This window comes from Ochotona princeps, chromosome 2 (genome assembly GCF_030435755.1).
Source record: "Ochotona princeps isolate mOchPri1 chromosome 2, mOchPri1.hap1, whole genome shotgun sequence".
Lineage (NCBI taxonomy): Eukaryota > Metazoa > Chordata > Mammalia > Lagomorpha > Ochotonidae > Ochotona > Ochotona princeps.
Window position 1 is genome coordinate 99,731,584 of NC_080833.1, and position 19,423 is coordinate 99,751,006.

The following is a 19,423-nucleotide window of genomic DNA, read 5'->3' on the forward strand; positions in this document are numbered from 1 at the left end:
ACTCTGTGGATAACTTTTTTCACGTGGCATGATGTTTCCCAGGTGCAGCCATGTTATAGCATGAATGATGACTTCAATCCTTTTGTGACTGAATAATATTCCATTGTATGAGTATGCCACATTTGATTTATCCATTTACCTGCTAGTGGGCATTTAGATTCTTCCTGCCATTTGTCATGAATGATGCTTCCATGTGTATTAGCGTCTTTCATTCTTTGGGTTCTCTTTCCACTTTCGAGTCCACTAACGAAACAAAGTTTTGAATTTTCTTTAAAAATTGTTTTGATTTATTTGAAAGACAGAGAGATAGACACACAGAGACCTCTTATCTGCTGGTTTTTCCCTGAATGCTTGCCATAGTCAGGGCTGTGCTGGGTCTAAGCCAAGAGCTGGGAAGTAAATTCACATTTTCCACATGAGTGACACAATTGAGCTGTTACTGCTGCATCCAGTGTGTTCATTAGTAGGAAACTGGAATCTGCCGTGCAGCCGGGAGTCAGACCTGGCACGTCAGTAAGGCCGCCTTCGCCACTAGGCCAGATGCCAACCGTCAGAGTGTTGATGAAGTCCAGTTTGTTGTGTTTCTTTCTCTTCTTTTTGGTTTGTACATTGGATGTCTTGAGAAATCATTGTCGAATCTACATCAAGAATTACACCTGTGACTTCTTTTAGGGATTTTTTCAGTTTTAGCTCTGCATTTGCAGCGGTGTTCAGTTTGAGTTTATTTTTGTGTAGGATGTGAGGAAAGGGTGCAACTTTGTTCTTCTACGTGGATGTGCACAGCTCTCCCAGCAACATTTACTGAAGAGTGTGTGCTTTCCCCCATTGACTTATATTGATGCCCTTAGCAAAGAAGCATTTAATCATTAGACATGTAAAGGTTTACATGTTTAGATTTTTTAGTTCTATTGCAGTGATCTTTATTTCTGTCCTTATACCAGTATCTTTTTTTGTTTGTTTTTATTTGCTTGTTTGTTTTAAAGATTTATTTATTTATTTGAAAGAGTTGCAGAGAGAGAAAGAAAGAGATGAGATGAGATGAGATGGCCAGGACGGGGTCAGGACAAAGACAGGAGCTAGGAGTTTCTTCCAGGTCTCTCATGTGAGTACAGAAAACCAAACCTTTGGGTCACCTTTTCCTTAGCCATTGGCAGACACCCAGATTACAATTGGAGCAGGCAGGATGAGAGCTGGTGTCCTTATAGACTACCAGTATCTTAGGAGGTCAATTTATTCATTACACCACTCATTTTTTATTTGTGCTCTGAAGTTTTGTATGTAAAATTTGTCATGTGAGCTTGGGCCTGGTGCGGTAGGTAGCCTAGTGGCTAAAGTCCTTGCCTTGAATGCACAGGGATCCCAAATGGGCACTGGTTCTAATCCCAGCAGCCCTGCTTTCCCTGCTTGTGGCCTGGAAAATCAGTCAAGGATGGCCCAGAGCCTTGGGACCCTGCACCTGCGTGGGAGACCTGGATGAGGCCCCTGGCTCCTGGCTTCAGATCAGCTCAACTCCAGCCATTGCAGCCAGTTGGGGAGTGAATCAACAGACGGAAGATCTTCCTCCCTGTCTCTCCTCCTCTCTGTATATCTGACTTTAAAGTAAAAATAAATAAATCGTTAAAAAAAAAGATGTGTGATCCTTTCAACTCTGCTCTTTTTCACGATTGTTTTGGCTAGTTTGATTTCCTGTATTTCATGTGACTTTTAGGATCAGCCTCTTAATTGCTACAAACAAGCAAACCAGCTTAGTCTTGGATAGGGATTGTGTTCAATCTATAGAACAGTTTGGAAATACTGTCACTTAGCAATATTGTCTTCCAATCCATAAACATGGGATGTCTTTCCATTTATTTTGGACGTGGTAATTTCTTTCAGTGATGTTTTATAGAGTTCACTGTAGATATAATACACTTCCTTTGTTAAATTTACCCTAAGAATTTTAGACTCTTTCATACTAGTATAAATTGAATTGCTTTCTTAATTTATCATTCAACAGATTTTTGTGTGTCTTATATCTGGAATTTTGCTGAACTTGCTTATTAATTTTGATACTTTTTTCTGGACTTCTTGGGAAGATATCATGTCATCTGTGATTAGGGATAGGTTTTTTTTAAATTTATTTTTTGGACAATCTTGACATAATTAGGGTAAAAAGGTTCAAGCACTATAGGAAGATGGGCAAGACAATTAGCTCCATATTGTTTCCTTAATATATCTGATGTAAAAGGGGATTTTAAGGGAGAAGCCCCACCCAATCTTCCACCCACCCCAGGTCCCTGATGTGTGGCATGCTCTGAGGCTCTTACTCAAGTGGTTTTGATAGTTCAACAGTTCTGAATTGCTGCCACTCTCACCACTCCAAGCATGATGAGGTCGTTGAAGAATCCACTGATTGACATAGTCCAACATAGAGTCTCCGTTTGCCCAGTTTTTCACTGCCAACATATAGCTGAGGTGGTTGATTGACTTGTTCTGTCCTCTGTCTTTTGATGTTTAGGGTTCTGAGTCCGGAAGCTCGATTGGGGGATCCCCAAAGAAACTGAGATATTTCCAGACCAGATTCTTGTATGTGCTAGCAAGCACAGGGCCCGGCATAGTCCATTGCCCCGATCAGCTGGTGGTTGCAATTGCTGGGTTGGTTCTGCTTCCAGCCCTGTCTTCCACTGGAACCAATGGGTGTTGTAGTCCAGCCTGGTTCTGCCCAGCACATACTCGGCCCTCACATAAACCAGTGGGAGCTGCAGTCTAGTCGGAGCAACCCACAATAACCCCATCACACCTGCCCCCTACCCTGGTTTGCCAGTATGTGTAGCGGACTAGTCTGCTCTCATACATGTCAGTGGGTATTTAAGCTTAGTTCCATCTAACCAGCTCCACTATCCAGCCTTCACGGATGTTTTTGGGTGTCTCTCAAGCCACCCCAGTCCCTGTCCTAGTTTTCGTGCCCTCCCATGGGAGTGGTAACCCAAGAGGGAGGAGCCCACTATTTCCCTCCCAGGCTACTCCCACTCCCAGATTATGCACTCTCCAGGTGGTTCTGTGGCTTAACTTGACAGAAATAGACCCCAGTGCCAGCATCTGCCAGCTGATGCTGTGGCTAAGCCCAAACAACCCTCACCCACTCTAATTGTAAATTGCACCGGTAGGAATAATCAGCCCAGCCGGGTTTTTCCCTGATCTAGTCCACATGAGGCGCACAGGTGTTGTAGCCCTGCCTAGTCTGGTCTGTCCCCATCCCAACTCACGCTCTCCAGTGGGAGTAGCTGTCCAGCAAGGGAACCACCCCTTATTCCCCTGCCGGCTCTGCCCCCTCCATTTCTGGTTCTCACATGTGCTGGTTGGGTGCTGCGGTCACATCTGACACAGGCAACCTCACCTTGGCATTCTGTGTTGTGTACTGCTTTTGTCGTGACCAAACCTGGCCGAATACCTTCCACTTCCTCTTCTTGCTTCATTGCTGTGTGTTCTGGAACCTCTGGTACAACGTTGAATAGAAGCAGTAGCACATGTGGACATCCTTGGCTCATTCCTGATGGCAGGAAGAAGGCTTTCAGTCTTCCATCACGGTGTGTTGTGTCACACGTGGGTTTTCCTGGGTATCCCTTGTCAGGCTGAAGGAGTTTCCTTTGGTTCTTAAGTTATTGAGAGTTCTTGTCATGGAGCTGTTGTCTGATGCTGCTTCGTTGTCCCTGCAATGGAGATGACCCTGTGGTTGTGGTCCTTTATTTGTGTAGCCATAGACATCAATTCCATCTCATTTTACATTCTTATTTGATCTCTCTTTTAATCTGTGATGTGGAAAAAGGAAAACATAAGAGCTTTCCATGCTTTTCTGGGTGAGGAGTGGGTATTAAATCTTATTTCTCAAGTTCGTAAATCTCAGCAGAACAGATAAAATCCCCGCAGCTTCCAGGTTGAATGGCCTGCCTAAGGTTTTTATCTTCTTTAATCCTTGATGCCAGGGTAGTCAATTCACATTTTAAGTAGGAGAAGCTGCCAGTGAATTCACACAGCACAATGCGGTAGCCCTAAGTAGCCTGCAGCAAACATGGTCTTGAAAGCAAACGGCCCTTCTTTCCTAAAAACCAGCAGCTTAGCTTTAAGACGTGTGATGACAAGGTCCTCCCTGCAGCCACCTTCCTGTCCCAATTTCAGCACCACTGCCTCTTGGTGAAATCCAGTGTCGGGAGGAAATTGGGATATCAGAAATGGCATGGTGTCTAGGCTTTTAGCCTTTTAATAAAATAGTAGTGAATTTTTTTCTTCTTAATACATAAAGTTTGAAAATTAGAGTAAAATAATAGAAAAAAGGAAAAGAGACTCTTAGCAAACTGAGACAATTCTGTGTTGTTCATTTTCCTGGAGTTTTTGTCCTGTAGGTTTTCACTTATGGCTTTAATCTTGGGCTATCTCTCCCACTTTGTAGCCTGCTTTCCCCCATTTAGTCTTGTAAGATAAGCATTGTTGGAGCTAGAATAAACTCTAGGTAAATGGCAGCTCCAGAGCCAGAATTTGCTTAATTGTCACGGTACTGATGAACAGACAGATGGGCTATGATTTTTGCTTTCATTAAAGTGCTGCCATTAGCAGATAAGTGTTTCAAGGGCTGGCGTTAAACATGGCTGTGTTTGTCTGTAAAAGCTTAGCGCTCCTGATGCCCTCTGCCGATTGGACCCTCAGGGAGTCCGGTTCATGGGAACTCCCTGTGCCATTATCTGTTACTGGGAAAAATCCCCCTCACAGCAGCATCACCTTTAACAGTTAACCACAATGGAAATATTTTAAGCCTGGGATAGGGACCCAGGGAGCTGATGACCTGTTCAGGAAGGCCACTGAAGGGCTACCACACCCACGGCCTCTTCTTGGCCTTGAGCAAATGGTGTGTCACGGCAAAGCCACCGTCCATGACCAGCGGGGGGAATGGCAACGCTCACCTGTGACTAGAAAGCACTGGAGGGTTTCTCTGGGAATAGTGAATTGTAACCCATTCTGTAAGTCTTTGATGTTTCAGATCAAGCCACTAAACACAAGAATCCACCATGAAGATTTCTTCATCTTTTGTCATTTTACTTTCTCTTGGGAAGGGTCTTGGTGTAATTCTGTTTATGACATGATATCCTTAATCCAAGAGCACAAAGAGCACATGCCATGGCTTGCCATGCTGCCGCCCACCTGTACTCACTCTCAGGTCCACTCGGCCACCACCACCACCCTGCCCACTCGCTCTGTGCCGCTATAGACAGAGTAAGTCTGTGCTGAGGACCCAAGGGAGCCAGGGCTGAGAACTGAGCTCACCAAAGGACATGGGGTCAGAGTAGGTTGGGACTCCTTGTCCTGTTAGCCCTCCCTGGGCCTGCCATTCTGTTAAATCCTCCTTCCCCTCTAGAGTTCCTCCTGCCCCATTGCCCTCCAGCTAATCAGGAATCTCAGCGGGACCCACCAGGGCTGGCTGACCCCCCAAGGGCTCCATGCTCTACAACCACCCCTCACCTTTCTCCAAGCAAAACACAATTTTTTCCCTACTTGGCAATGTGTCCTGTTAGTAGTTGTCATGGTGAAATGGAAATAAGGCATTTCAGTCAACTGCTTCCTGCTGTTGATATGACCTTGTACTGTCTTTCTCATAGTCATTTCATCTAGAAGTTTATAAACAGTACATTAGGGTCCTTTCTCCTTTCTGGCAACTTGAACATGAAACTAGTAACACTTGCATTTTTTTAAAAGATTTATTTATTATTAGGGATGGGAGTTTGGGGGTGGGAATCCCAGCCCATACAAAATTGTACCACATAGTTCAGAATTCAAAATAAAACTATATTAAAACAAAAAAAATTTTAAAGATTTATTTTATTTGAAAGGCAGATTTACAGAGAAAAGGAAAGACAGAGAACCTTCCATCCACTGATTCGCTTCCCAAATGGCTGCAACGTCTAGAGCTGGGCCAGTGCAAAGCCAGAAGCCTGAGTTTCTTCTGGGTCTTCCGCATGGGTTCAGGGGCCCAAGGACCTGGACCATCCTCTGCTGCTGGGGCAGAAAGCTGGATTGGTAGCTGGGACATGAACCAGTGCCCATATGGAATGCCAGCACCACAGGCAGAGGATTATCAGGCTATACCACCACACTGTACCTAATACCTCTATTCTTCTGTGAGAGTCACCAGCCAAAGCTCATCTATCTTTGCTTCCCAGGAAACCCCGCTGAGATAAAGCAAGCCTGCAACTCTGAGCTCAGTGTGCATTACAGCTATGAAACACTCTCACACAAAGACACGGTGTCCGTTGTGTTCTCAGGGAGGTATGCAGGACAGGTCTTGCCTGGAGAAGGAAGTTCTGTTTGCTCAGCTTTATTAAACTTTTTTTTAAGGGAAATTTTAAGTTACAGAAAATACAGAGTTCTCATATATTCACTGTCCACACCTAAACACAGCCTCAAACCCTTGACTATCCAGGCTGCCTCAGTTTCCCTTGGTGGCCTGGAGCCATGCTCCACGTCCTATTGCATATGCAGACATATCAGCAATGTTAGTGTGCCCATGTCCTTGCTAGCATTCAGCCTCTCTACATCAGAGCTCCTGTCCGCAGTGCCCAGCACAGCGTGAGGAGGCTGCTCACCCCAAAAGCGTCCATGGACCAGTCCCTGTCCTTGTGATTTCCAAGTGCCCCTGACCTAGAACTCACTGCACTGAATCAGAAACAACCCTGGCTGTACAAGGAAGCAAGGTAGGGGTGGCCTGCCCGAGGCCAAGGTTGTCAGAAAGCAAAGGAAGGGCTCGGCAGCGTGGCCTAGTGGCTAAGGTCCTCGCCTTGATCCCATATGGCTGCTGGTTCTAATCCTGGAAGCTCCACTTCCTCTCTATCTCTCCTCCTCTCAGTATATCTGACTTTGTAATAAAAATTAAAAAAAAATAAATAAATCTTAAAAAAAAAAAGAAGAAGAAAGCAAAGGAAAAGCCAGGAGTAAAAGTAAGTCTCCAGGTGGAGTTCTGTTTTGTTCTCCTCTTAAGGTGAGGTGCATTTGGAGGCAGCCAAGGTTTGTGTCTCTCTGAAGAGCAGCAAGGGAACCTGAAAACATGTATTCATGAATTTCCAGACCACTTTCCACATGGAGATTCCCACATGAGCACCAGCAGTGGAATCTCACAAAAGTGTGATTTTTTTTTTCCAGGTCCTGTTTTTAACGCCTCTGTGCATTCAGAAACGCCGTCGGTCACCCGAGGAGACCTGGTCAGGTTGTTCTGCATCATCACCGTTGAAGGGGCAGTGCTGGATCCAGGTACCTCTCCCCATCCCAGCCCCTCCTCACATTGCTTTCTGTGGCTCTCCCATATCATTTTCAATGTGCTACACAGATGTCGGGGTCCGGGACAGGATTATCTGTCTGTCCCACAATTGCCTGGCTTGGCACGTTATGTACATTACAGGCATTTAATAAATACTTGCTGAGTGGCTGAGTTGAAAGGGCAATCAGTGGATCCCTCCAGGCCCATGTTGGGCTGGTTTGATTCACCCCTCCAGGTCCTGTTCCTGCTCTGTGTATCTCATCCATTCAGAGGTTCTGGAGCTCCTACGTGCAGGTGCTGCTGTGAATGTAGAGTGGTGGAGTGCACAGAGTACCCAAAGGCTGCCACCCTGGAGCGTGCAAGCTAGCTAAAAACAGAAGCAAGACACAGATTGCTGAATAGTGTCACTTAGCAGTTAGCATTGTGGAGAAATACGGAACAGAGGGGCTACAAGCAACTCTAGGGGTACTGTTGAAGTTAGAATTCTCAGGACATCTTTGTAGAGCTTTTCTTTGTTCCCAACAGGATGGCCAAGAGTTGTGAGAACCTATCGGTCTTACTCATTAGGGCTCAGAAGAACATTGAACACATTGAGGCAATCTGTGCTCTGGCCAGGCCTGCACCTGCCACTGCCCTTTCCCTCAGGGAACCCAGCTCACCACAGGCTGCTTTCTGCTCTGCCCCTTTGACCCTGAACATTCCTTATCCCGCCCCACCCTGTCACAAACAGAACCTTGGCTTCTGGCCAGGAGCAGAATTGTACTTCTGAGACGTGGCCCTGGTGAGAAACTAGAAGCAGGTTCAGTCTGGGGACGGTGACCCTAGTGAAGTCAGAGCCAGCACCCAGGGCTGGTGTGTGACAGTGGAGGCCTGGTTCAGGCCCCCGCAGGACTTGCAGGTGACCACTGGCTCACAGCCTGCACTGATTGCTGTGAAGGACCTGGACAGGAAGTATGTTTGGCTCTTCAGTAGCTACAAGTACCGTAACTCAGTGCGACAGCAGCAGTGGGCATCAGAAGCCGATGATCATGGCTGTGTTCTGGTGTCGCTTTGCCTACAACAGCAGGTGGCAGCCTGGATTTGACCCACGAGCTGTGGTTAGCTGACCCTGGGCTTGTTGATGGATAACAACATGGGCTGTCTTGGGAAGCTAGATACAGGTGCCTGCCAGAGGTGGGGAAAAGCAGTGTTTGTGGAAGACAGAAGGAAAGGGAGGAAACCCATTGAACCAGCCGGGGCGTTCACTGGGTGGGTAGGTAGAGAATGAGAAGCCTGGGTCTTGAGTGAGCTGCCACTCCTCCATTGAGCTACCTGTGTGCAGATGGGGGGAAATGAAGGCAGCATCCAGAAGTGAAATGGACAGCGAGATAAAATAGTCCACACAGAAAAGTTGGGACACATGCTTCCCCAAAGCAGGGATAAGCTAATGCCATTTTTACCCCCTAAAACTCACATATGATGCACAAAACTAAACCCTTTAAATGCTCTTTCTCAGTAGATTAATGGGTCACTGGTTGTGCCCTCAATATGAAAGTATTTTTCCTACAGAGTAATTGCAAAGCTATAGGTGGCTGTTACCTGGCAGATCCCAATTTTCCAGAACTTTGCACCCTTGGACTGTGTGGGTGGGAGATTCTGAATAATTAAACACAGCTACAGTTTAGTTTTCCCTCACATCTCCTAAGGGTTGGAGAAACTGCTTCTGGAGAGGGTGTGTTACAGATGAATGCTGGGGGCCAAGGCCACAGTGGCCAGGGTGGAGATGGAGGAATGGCACAATGTAGCCCGTAGAAACAGAAGCCCAAGGCAAGCATGCTAGTGGTCCCCCAAGGCCCAGCACCGCGAGGGAATCAGGAATCTATATAGGACCAAGGAGGAGGATGGGCAGAGGGATTCCAACTCCCCATGTGATGCTGCAACAAGTCCTACCACAGAGCGTAGGCCACCTAGGTTCTGGGCTTTTACATCCTTAGGTTGCAGTGCCCACCAGCTAAGGCACTGCACAACTACTGCCAGGCTCCCCTAGGAGGTGGTTTCTGTTAGCAAGGGCCAGCTGTCTGGGGAGAGGGGCAGGGGTGAGAGCTTCGGCAGCTGACACCTGCAGAGTAGAGGAGGGAAGGGACTCAGTATCCCTGCTGGTGCAGGCAGAGTACCACCAACAGGCCTTCGGGTTAGTGGCATGTGTGTATAGGACCATGGATGTTGAACTGTGGGGATAATTAAGCATGTGCCTACTGTTAGGGAACTCTAAGTTCCAAGACCCATTCTAAGCATTTTTATAACCTGTAATCGTGGATGCTATGATTCCTGTTTTATAGGTAAGGAAGTGACCTTGCCCAGGGCCTAGAGCCGCAAGTGCCGGTGCTGGGGTTCTGGCAAGGCACAGTGGGCAGCAGGGGCTAGAGTCTCCACACAAGGACCAAGCACTCCACTGTGGCTTTGTACCTTCAGTGAGCAGCCAGACACAGGCAACAGCGCTGAGCTGGGGTCCCACTCGACCCCCACCCACCCTCCCACCCCTGCCCTGGGGGAGGTGTGAGGAGGACCCCGTATTCCCACTGCTCTTCCTGCAGAGAGCGTTCTACTCCAGGAAGAGGACAGTGCAGTGCCACAGTGCCCAGTGAGCTGACTGCCACGCTGGGCTGACCAGGCAGGGTGGCAGAGGCTATGTTTTTAAGAGTAGACAAGGATTAGCATCTGGGTAATGCTGCCCAAGCTCTTGCTTTGCATTGAACATCATTTTTTGTTGTTGTTGAACATGTGAGCAGCTAAGCATGATTCATTTGCCTCCTGATGTGCTTTCTGAGGTTATTTAGTATGTTTTTCCTAAATGAGTAAATTTCTATTTTATTTTGTTTTGGGGGAAAATTGTTTTATTTAACATCTACAGAAAAACCCTTCTTAGAAGGCTGTCAGGAACACAGCCTCCACAGTGTTTGTGGTACCTGCACCTTTCTCTGGGCTGCCGGGGGGCGCCCGGAGCTGACACAGCCAAGCATTGCTGACACAGGTCGCAAGGAAGGGTCAGGGGCAGGTGCTGGGTGCCGTTTGCACTGCCTCTGTGAATCGCCATGCATGACAGAGTCTCTTTTCTCTTGTGCCCATACCCATTGATCTGAGGCTGTTGCAACCTTAATTTCGCGGGGCACTTTACAATTCAGCAGCATTCCTCCCTGACTGTTAAACCGTGTTCCATTTCTCAGCTTGACTTTTTTTTGCCCCCTCTTGTTTTGAACATAAGCACATTGGTACAGAAAGGGGGAAAAGAAAAACATAATGAATAATAAAGTTTAAACTATTTACAGCTCTAAATTTCAGGCAGCAATGTTTTTAGGTATATTTTGTTCCATGGATCTCTAGTGTCCTTCCAGTCCAGGGTCCTTCTACCTGGAATGTCACTTCCAATGTCATGTCAGGGCAGTTTGATGATCCTCATGGTCTATGGGAGTCCCTTTCTGGCCCTGGCTTCTGTGACTATAGGCTAAGTGGTGGTGGGGACAGTGGTGGAGTGGTTAGGGGCTGAGCTCACACTGGACGTCTTCAAGCAGTGCTACTTTGAAGATCTGGGGTGTTCCCTGTCACTGGGGGGGGATGTGATATCTTCATCGAACAGCTATGAGGGGATTCAGGGAGGCCTGTGGTGTGGTGTTGGCCTGTAGCCAGAGTCACACATAAGTGGGAGGCATCCAGGTCCTTCCTGCCCACTGATCTAATCCCAGGATCTCGGCTTCGCCATCCACAGATGACATGGCTTTCGACGTGTCCTGGTTTGCCGTGCACTCTTTTGGCTTGGACAAGGCTCCTGTCCTGCTGTCTTCGCTGGATCGAAAGGGGATAGTGAGCACGGCCCAGAGGGACTGGAAAAGCAACCTCAGCCTGGAGCGCGTGAGCGTGCTGGAGTTCTTGCTGCAAGTGCACGGTTCTGAGGATCAGGACTTTGGCAACTATTATTGCTCCGTGACTCCATGGGTGAAGTCACCCACTGGCTCCTGGCAAAAGGAGGTGGAGATCCAGGCTAAGCCTGTCTTTATAACCGTGAAGATGGACGGTAAGTATAACATGCACATCTTGCCCTCATTTCGCGGAATGTTGGCTCTATGTACCCTGTGGCTACCGGTGGGATCTAGGCTCCCAAAACAGTGGGAAGTATGCCACTGTCGGTGCTGCTCCCTCTCTAGACCTGCCCTCCGCCTGTCCCCAGAAGGAACCCGACAACTCTCACTAGCTTTCCTGCTTTGCTGTTGTCTGCTGGTTGGCACCCCTGAGAAATGATTTTTGAGACTTACTGGGAAGAGTTTTGGAGGATTTGCCTCTTCTATAAATCCCATACAAACCCACTTGGCAAAGATGCTATGGGACACCAGCAGAGGGCAGTGCTGAGAGCGCTCAGGTCTCCAAGCAGGGCTGTAGCTCAGAGACCTTCTGCTAGGGTCCACTGCTTCCGGAGAGGGGAGGCTCCTCCTGAAGTCAGCAGTGCAGAGAAGGATCTCCAGGAGCCAGGAACTTGGCCTTGCTGGCCCACACGGATTGCCAAGGTCAACCTCACTGGGTGGTCAGGAACTGCCCCGTTCCTGGAGCATCACAGGGTAGGGAGTTATTGGTTCCCAGGAAACGTGCCTTCTCTGCAGAAAGTGTTACTGAAAGCATTCCTTAGAGAGCATATGAGTGCAGGTGCCTCTGGGGAGTTCTAGTGTGTTTCCTGTATGAGGTGTCGGTCTGGGGCAGATGGAAGGTAAAGCCTCAGCTCTTCATGGGTCACTTAGCATTTCTGATCTGCTTCCTTGCTGGTAGGATGAGCTAATACCTTCCCTTGGGGCTGTTATGTAAAGGAAGCCACACTAGACACAAGGCCCTTAGCGCAGGTTGGCAGTCACCCAAGCAGCAGAGGTCCACCTGGAAGAAGGAAGGTGGGATTTCAGGCCGGGGTTGAGGGGGAAGGGGGGGGGATCTGCACCTTGTGCCTTTCTGGAAATTTCCTTCATCTTTAATACCTTATGTGAATCTTAGAAACTGCTTGCTTACAGTGACTCCATATGAAAGCCCGGATTTACCAAACAAGTCGGGGAGTGATTATTCACTTTGCTAGATAATTTACTATAGTGTTACTTAAAATAACACCCTTAGTACACTTCAGTTATTTGATGCATAGAATTGATTTATGCAATTTCTTAAAGGATGCATCTGCTGCCGAATGTGCGGTGCCCTTATCCTGACTTTTAAAAATCAATCTCCTGCCAAAAGCTTAAAAAGCGGGTTGACATTCAAAGGCTTCGAGTGGAATCATTTTTTTTTCATCCTCCTCCCTTACCCTACACACGCACAGAGGGAATTGAGGAGGGAGATATTTGCTCATTTTTGCAACAGATGAAGGTTTTGGTACAGTGTTGTAGAATGCATGGGCTCTGATCCCTCAGGGATACCCTACTCCCAAGGGCAGGGAGGCTGCCTTGGCCAATCACTAACCAGCCTCCCCTTTGATCTCTTCTGCCAGTGCTGAACGCCTTCAAGTACCCTCTGCTGATCGGCGTGGGCCTGTCCACCGTCATTGGGCTCCTGTCCTGCCTCATCGGGTATTGCAGCTCCCACTGGTGTTGCAAGAAGGAGGTGCAGGAGACGCGGCGGGAGCGGCGCCGGCTCATGTCCATGGAAATGGACTAGGCCGTGTACGGGCACACGGGAAGGGAGGGACTGATGGAGGGACGTTGTGGGAACAACAGGACAAGAAGAGGACCTTGACCTTGCAAATGGAAGTGTGTGACACTACAAACCAGTCCTCTCTAATCTCAGGTGGGACTCGGCGCGCTCTCTCTTCTGCATGTCAAGCTCTGAGCGCGGACACGGTTACCAGCACACAGCTCTTCTTCCCACGGCACTTTGAAAGACAACCTTCGTGTGTGTGTGTGTGTGTGTGTGTGTGTGTGTGTGTGTGTTTTCCAACCGCAGCTTCCTAATGGTTAACCTGCGTCTAACTTTTTTTTTTTCTCCTACTGGTTTATAGATCCGCTGACTTGTGCGTGTTTAGAGCTTTCATTGCGAGGGGTGGTGGTAAGGAAGGGGTGATGGGCCTGGGGAGATCTTGGTCCATACCTGCCCAGCGAGAGGCTCATCCAGCAGGGTGGGGTGGCTCAGCCTCAACCTGGTGTGGAGCTGTGCCAGAGGCTGCAGGCCAAGGGTGGCTTTTGCTGGCTGGCCCCACATTTTCAGGGGTTTAGACCTCATTGGAAACCTAAACTTGGAGTGTGTAACTTCTCATGGAGCCCAGATGCATTTTTCTTCCCTCTCCCCTCTCGCTTCTCTGCTCCTTGACCACTTCTTTTGTGTTTGTTTTTCTTGTGCGAGTGCTGGAATGGCGGCCCTGGAATCCAGAATTTAGCTCTCCACCGAGCACCTTATCTTGCCACCTTAGCCTTAAGAATGAATATGTAAAAAAAATACACAGCCACCTCTGTCCAGGGCGGGAAGGAGGAGAAGCTGGGGACAAGGAGAGGAGCAGACTCCAGAGAGAGTTCTGCGGGATCCCCAGGAGCTTAAGCAAAGGCCCAGGAGCACAAGGGGCTGCTTATGGCTCCCCTCATGAGGGCACAGGAACTGTCCACCAGGGCCTTTGCAAAGGCACCGACAGATGGGTCTACTGGGCGCTGCCTGGGCTCCTTAGCATGAAGGCAGATTGCTGCATACAAGACAGGCAGGCATGTAGTTTGCCATGACCTTTGCAGCCCTTCACATCTTTTTAGGCTGTCCCACAGGGATCTAGTGAAAAAGAGTGTGCTTTGCAGCGTGCTTTGCTTTCCCATTAGGAACACGAATAGAAGCCCAGCAATGGACTGTCATGGGAACAGCCTCTCCAGTAGGGTTGAGAGCAGGCCGGTCTGTCCCCGAGGCCCTGGTCCCTGCTCTCCTGGCACTCCCCTGACACTTCTGCACACACAGCGCTGGCCTTGCAAGAGGCTCCCAACAGGACTCCTAAACAAGATCCGTTTGTTTTGAGCAATAAAATAGTGCAAAATCATGGCCACTCACATGCGGCTCTTTGTCACCCCTGCCCAGCTTGGCCTGATGAACTAAGCTCTTGCCTCCCAGTTTGCCACCTCCCCGCACTTGCCCCTCTCCGCTGCCCACCCCTGGCTCTGTGCTTACCCCCACATGGCCCCGAGGCAGATTTCCACCGAATTTTCCCTGATGTTCTGCCCACCAAGAGGCCCATGTGAGTTGGGACGTTAGATTCTGCACTGATGGTCTCAGCACAGAGTGTGGGGATGCCCCACCCAAGCATGCATAATGACAGGAGGAGCAGGCAGCCATGGTGGCAGCTGATTTGGTATTTTCTAACAACGCTATTTGGGAGGAGATGAATCACAGGTGATTTCCCTAACCAGAATTTAAAGAGAACAGATATAAACAGGTTCCATATCTGTCACAGCCAAGGCCCTTCAAGCCTTTGCAGTTACCAGGCCTACGGTCAAAGGAAATTCAGGATTGTTATAGCTCAGGCCCTTCTTAGGAGGAGGAAAAGGTACTTAGCTTTGGCTGTGACCAGGTAGCCCCGGGCGGACAAAAGACATGTGCACTGAGTCACTCCAGATGCTTAGTGGTAGCGTGACGCGGAATGCTCTCGCATTGTACCTTTTTGCTTTCAGACTGATATGAAGTTCAAGGCTACAGGTATTGGGGCATTGGCTTCCACCTATGGCTGTGTGTCTCTGATGTCCATTGGGCTGGCCAAGCTGCGAGTCATTTGGGGGCTGGGAGAAAGAAGAGAGAAAAATCTAGTACTTTGTCCCCAGGGAGCTGATGCCTTCCAGGGACGTTGTCTGGGCTATGACAGTGTTGTTGTACCAAATAGGGTTCCCCACAAAGTGCTCTTCCGGAAGAAGTCAGCAGCATTGGTGTGAATGAAGCAAGAATGTCGCCAGGCCTCACACGGTGAAATTGCACTTCTTAACAAAAAGGAACTTTATAGAAAGTTTGGATTTTTTTTTCCTACTCATAAAAGTATTCCTCCCTGGAAAGAGCCTACCCTGTGTCCAGATAGACGCCTCAAAATTACAGTCATGCTGCTCATGAGGACGTGTTAGTTTGGCAGCACCTGCCGCTGCGGTCCTGTCTGATAGCGTCACCACGACGTCTTAGCTGGCAGGAGTGACCTCGGCGGGCGACCCCAATGTCCTCATGAGGTGTGCCCGTCGTTAAGCGCCGCCTGACTGTACTGTAAATTGTTTACTTTACGATGTTTACATACACATTTTCCTTTTTAGAAAAAATAATGATAAGAAAAATGCAAACTGACTTTTTAACAACTTTCCAGATTTCTCACAGATCGGTGGAACTCTTGACTCACCAGCTGGATTAATTCTTAATTTAGAAATGTATTTATTTGTGTGTGTGTCTTCCCCGCAACTCCCCCAGCCCCACCCCAGCCCTGTGGCTCCCGGAGATCCTGGGGTAAAGGAGACCCCTTCTGCCCAGACCTTTGCCTGTTTCCCTGGTGGCTCTTGCTTCTTGCTTTGCAACCATGATTTTGTCACCTCTGTGAGCCAAAGACTGAGCCTTTTTTTGGCAGGAATAATAAGCAATACTACACAACTTGCTACTTTGAGAAAAAAAGATTTTTTTTTTTTTAGCTTCACCAACGACAACAGAGGAAGAAGGGGGCTGGGATCTAGGTAAGTTCTCTGCTGTTTGACCCAATTCTCAGTGAGAAATATGTGTGCAGGTCACTGGGAGAAAAAAGGTTGACTTTTCTTTAGCTTGGCACCTGAGGATCTGCAGAATTTTCCATTGACAAAGAAGGGGTCTTGTGTATTTTTGTCCATATCCGAAGTTATATGAACTAATTGTATTGTTTTATACTGTGACCACAAATATTATGCAATGCACCGTTTGTTTTTTATTTCATTAAAGGAAATTTAATTTAAATTGAATTTGCATGAAGAGCTTGATATTGGCCTCCTCTGTTCCGGTTTCCGGTACAAGGAACTACAGCTGATCCCCTGTGCAGTGTTAGCACCTCCTAAGAAAGCTCTCTGCACCCTGTAAACGTAGATTTTCCCACATCCAATGAGAAGGAATGCACTGAATAGGGTTGCTGTTGGGTTTCCCACCAACGGTGGAGGTGAAGGCTAGGAGAGAGAGCTGCTCATGGAAGATTCTGGCTGTCTGTCAGGGAATTCTCAGCATTTTGTAGTTCACTTCTCAACAAAGAAAAGCTGGACATTATTCCACCGTGCGGAGCGGGCAGCACATCCCAAGGTTCTGTGGCTGTACTGTCAGTGCAACAGAAAGCTGTTTCTGACTTGTGATGCAGTCTGGAGCCAAATCCACCGAGAAGGTTCCAGCCCCTCACTCTGCCCCAGGTGGCTGGCTCCAGCAGCCCCAGCCAGGAGTGAGTGCCTGTACCCCAGCTCCCTGCTGCCTCCCCTGGCCTCCTGTCCTGTCAAGAAACTGACTGCCTCACACTGCGAGTCATTCGCAGGCTGGGTCTACATCCCTACCTTTCCCACTGCCTGGCGACTTGATACCATTTCAGACCTGCAGAAGGCCCTCGCATCTTATGTGCAGTTAAGATTCAGCGTGGGAAAGGACCATCATTGCCAGCTTCCTGATCTACACCGGAGGCTTGGGTTCAGGTCAAATGCTGATACACAGAGAGCTGGTCTTCAGCAACCATTGTTTCTTAACTCATTCCTGCCTCAATTTAAATTTACAAACAAAACAAAGCCTTATTTGTACATATAAACTATGTCGAGGCATTGTGCTAAGTGAGAGTGACCTGCCACTTAATTGGCCTGCAGGCCTTGGCACATACCCTTGGCTTGCCTGAGGGCCTCTTGTCACCTGTCTACCTTGTACTTCTCTTTCAAGCCCCAGGGACTCTTTTCCTATCATGTGCCACAAGGTCATATAGTTTAGTAATCAAAAAGTATGGAAACAGAAGGCAGAAAGTGTTTGCCGAGACCCTGGAGAAGGGGAAATAGATAAGTGATAGGTCTAGGGTTTCCATGTTGCAAGATGAAAAAGTTCTGCAACTCTGATAACCACACTGTGAATGTGCTTAACATTACTGAATTAGATCTAACAATACATGAGACAATAAATTTATGTTGTATGTTTTTATATCATAATAAAAGAAGTGAAGAAGTATCACTAAAAAATGTTCTGTAAAGACTGAGAAGCAAATGACTTAAAATTATGATGAATGGGCCTGGCATGATGACTCAATTGGCTAATCCTCATCCTGCAAGTGCTGGCATTTCATGGACACCGGTTCGTGTCCTGGCAGCTCCACTTCCCATCCAGCTCTCAACTTGTGGCCTGGGAAGCCTGTGGAGGATGGGCCAAAGCTTTGGAACCCTGAACCTATGTGAGATACCCAGAGGAAACTCCTGGCTCCTGGCTTCAGATCGGCTCAGTTCTCTGGCCGTAGCAGCCATTTGGGAAATAAAGCATCAGATGGAAAATTTTTCTCTCTGTCTCTCCTTCTCTCTGTAAATCTGCCTTTCCAATAAAATAAATAAATCTAAAAATAAATAAAGTTATGATGATTAAGTTGAGAGGAATAGAACCAGAGAGCGAGCACGTGAGCTCCCAATGTGCTGGCTCTCTGCAGTGTCTGCTGTGGCCCCTGAATGGTCCAGGTCTCCCTGGCACCCAGTTACTTGAGCTGTCAGCTGTAGCCGCCCAGGGTGCACATTAGCAGGAAGCTGAGTCAGGAGCCAGAGGTGGTATCAAACTCAGACATTCCCCTGCTGAACATGGGTGTCCTAATTGGCATCTTAGTCACTAAAGCAAAGTTCACCCGTACAAACTGCTTCTTTTTTAAACGGCAGGGAGGCTGTCGATTTAGCTAGGGCCAAAACAGCAGTCGAAGGTTGAGGATAGAGTGGGATGGCTCATGCAAGCAGCGAAGGATTCTGTACTCAGCTTCACAGATATTTTTACATTTTTAACTTCATTTTAAGGAAATTAAATCTGAAAATTGGGGAGACTGCAGCACAGACATGACTTGGGCAAACCAGTGGTGAAAAACTCCAAACACCAAATAATGAAAGGAAAGGTTGGGCCTGTGTCTGCAGATCGGTAAATGGAAGTGTGTGTGTCTGGTTTCAGTGAAAATAAAAGGTCTATGGGATATAAGAGTCTTTATAATTTATAACTTTACCTGATATTTTCTCTTAATTGATTAAGCAACGGCTTAATTGTGTCAGGTAAGAGTTCCTTCTCACACACATTGTCTTCATTGGGACTTCAAGAAATGAAGCTAACTTGCTCAGGCGTTGAACCCAACTTGTTCTGATTGCAGAGTCTGTGTATATTCCAAATCCCTACAGCAGCCTAACTGTTCCGGGTTCTTAATAAGTATTTTTTGTTAGATCAGTGAATGAGAATTAGCTGGGTCCTGCTCCTAATGAAATGTATAGGAGTGAGGCATGTCGATCGTGTTACCATCCAACAAGGAAAAGCATTTAGATTCACTGGGATAACACAAAGGAGGGTCTCTCGAAGGGGTCAGGAAAGACTTGGCATAGGAGATGCAATTTGGGGTCTTAAAGTAGTTAAATGGGTAGGCACTTGCCAGGTAGGAATGGAGCAAGGAGGTAAGCAAAAGGAGCAGCATTCACCAAGTTGGAGAGGGAAACAATGGTAAGACAGACAAATACATGCGGCCCATGTTTCCCATAGCGTAAGAATCCATGTGGAAGGTACTGGGGGAATCCCCAAGGAACAGCTCATAAAAGTTCTGCCAAGGAATCTGGACTTAATGTTTTCTAGAAGTATTTGGGAAGCCTCTGAAGAAACACTGGTCTGGAAAGTCCATGGCTGTGTTTGTATCTTAGATCACTCTGGTGGGAGGATGGGGAGGAGGGAAAAGGCTGGGAGACTTACTGGACTACATGAGGCCCATGTGAAAACTGGAGGCCTCTATTGTGACAGTGGCAGGTAGAATTCATTCATAAAAGGATCTTAAGGAGGGGCCAGTTGCAGTAGTGTAATGGGCTAATTCTCTGCCTGTAAGGTGCTGGTTTGTGTCACAGCTGGTCCACCTCCGATCTAGCCCCTTGCTTATGGCCTAGGAAAGCCTAGGGACCTGCACTCACGTGGGAGACCCAGAGAAAGCTCCTGGCTACTGGCTCCTGGTTTCTGGCT

At 47.8% G+C, this 19,423-nt stretch overlaps 1 protein-coding gene across 1 annotated transcript in view; it reads left to right on the forward strand.

Annotated features, from left to right (window-relative positions):
- PTGFRN (prostaglandin F2 receptor inhibitor) overlaps positions 1-16,200 on the forward strand; it is a 77,951-nt gene extending 61,751 nt beyond the window's left edge. Inside the window, exons 7-9 of the mRNA XM_036494282.2 lie at positions 7,165-7,272; positions 11,022-11,327; positions 12,771-16,200. Of these exons, the coding sequence (XP_036350175.2) occupies positions 7,165-7,272; positions 11,022-11,327; positions 12,771-12,937 (581 nt within the window). The 3' untranslated portion in view covers positions 12,938-16,200. The remainder of the gene's footprint in view (positions 1-7,164; positions 7,273-11,021; positions 11,328-12,770) is intronic.
- Positions 16,201-19,423: the final 3,223 nt, after the last annotated feature.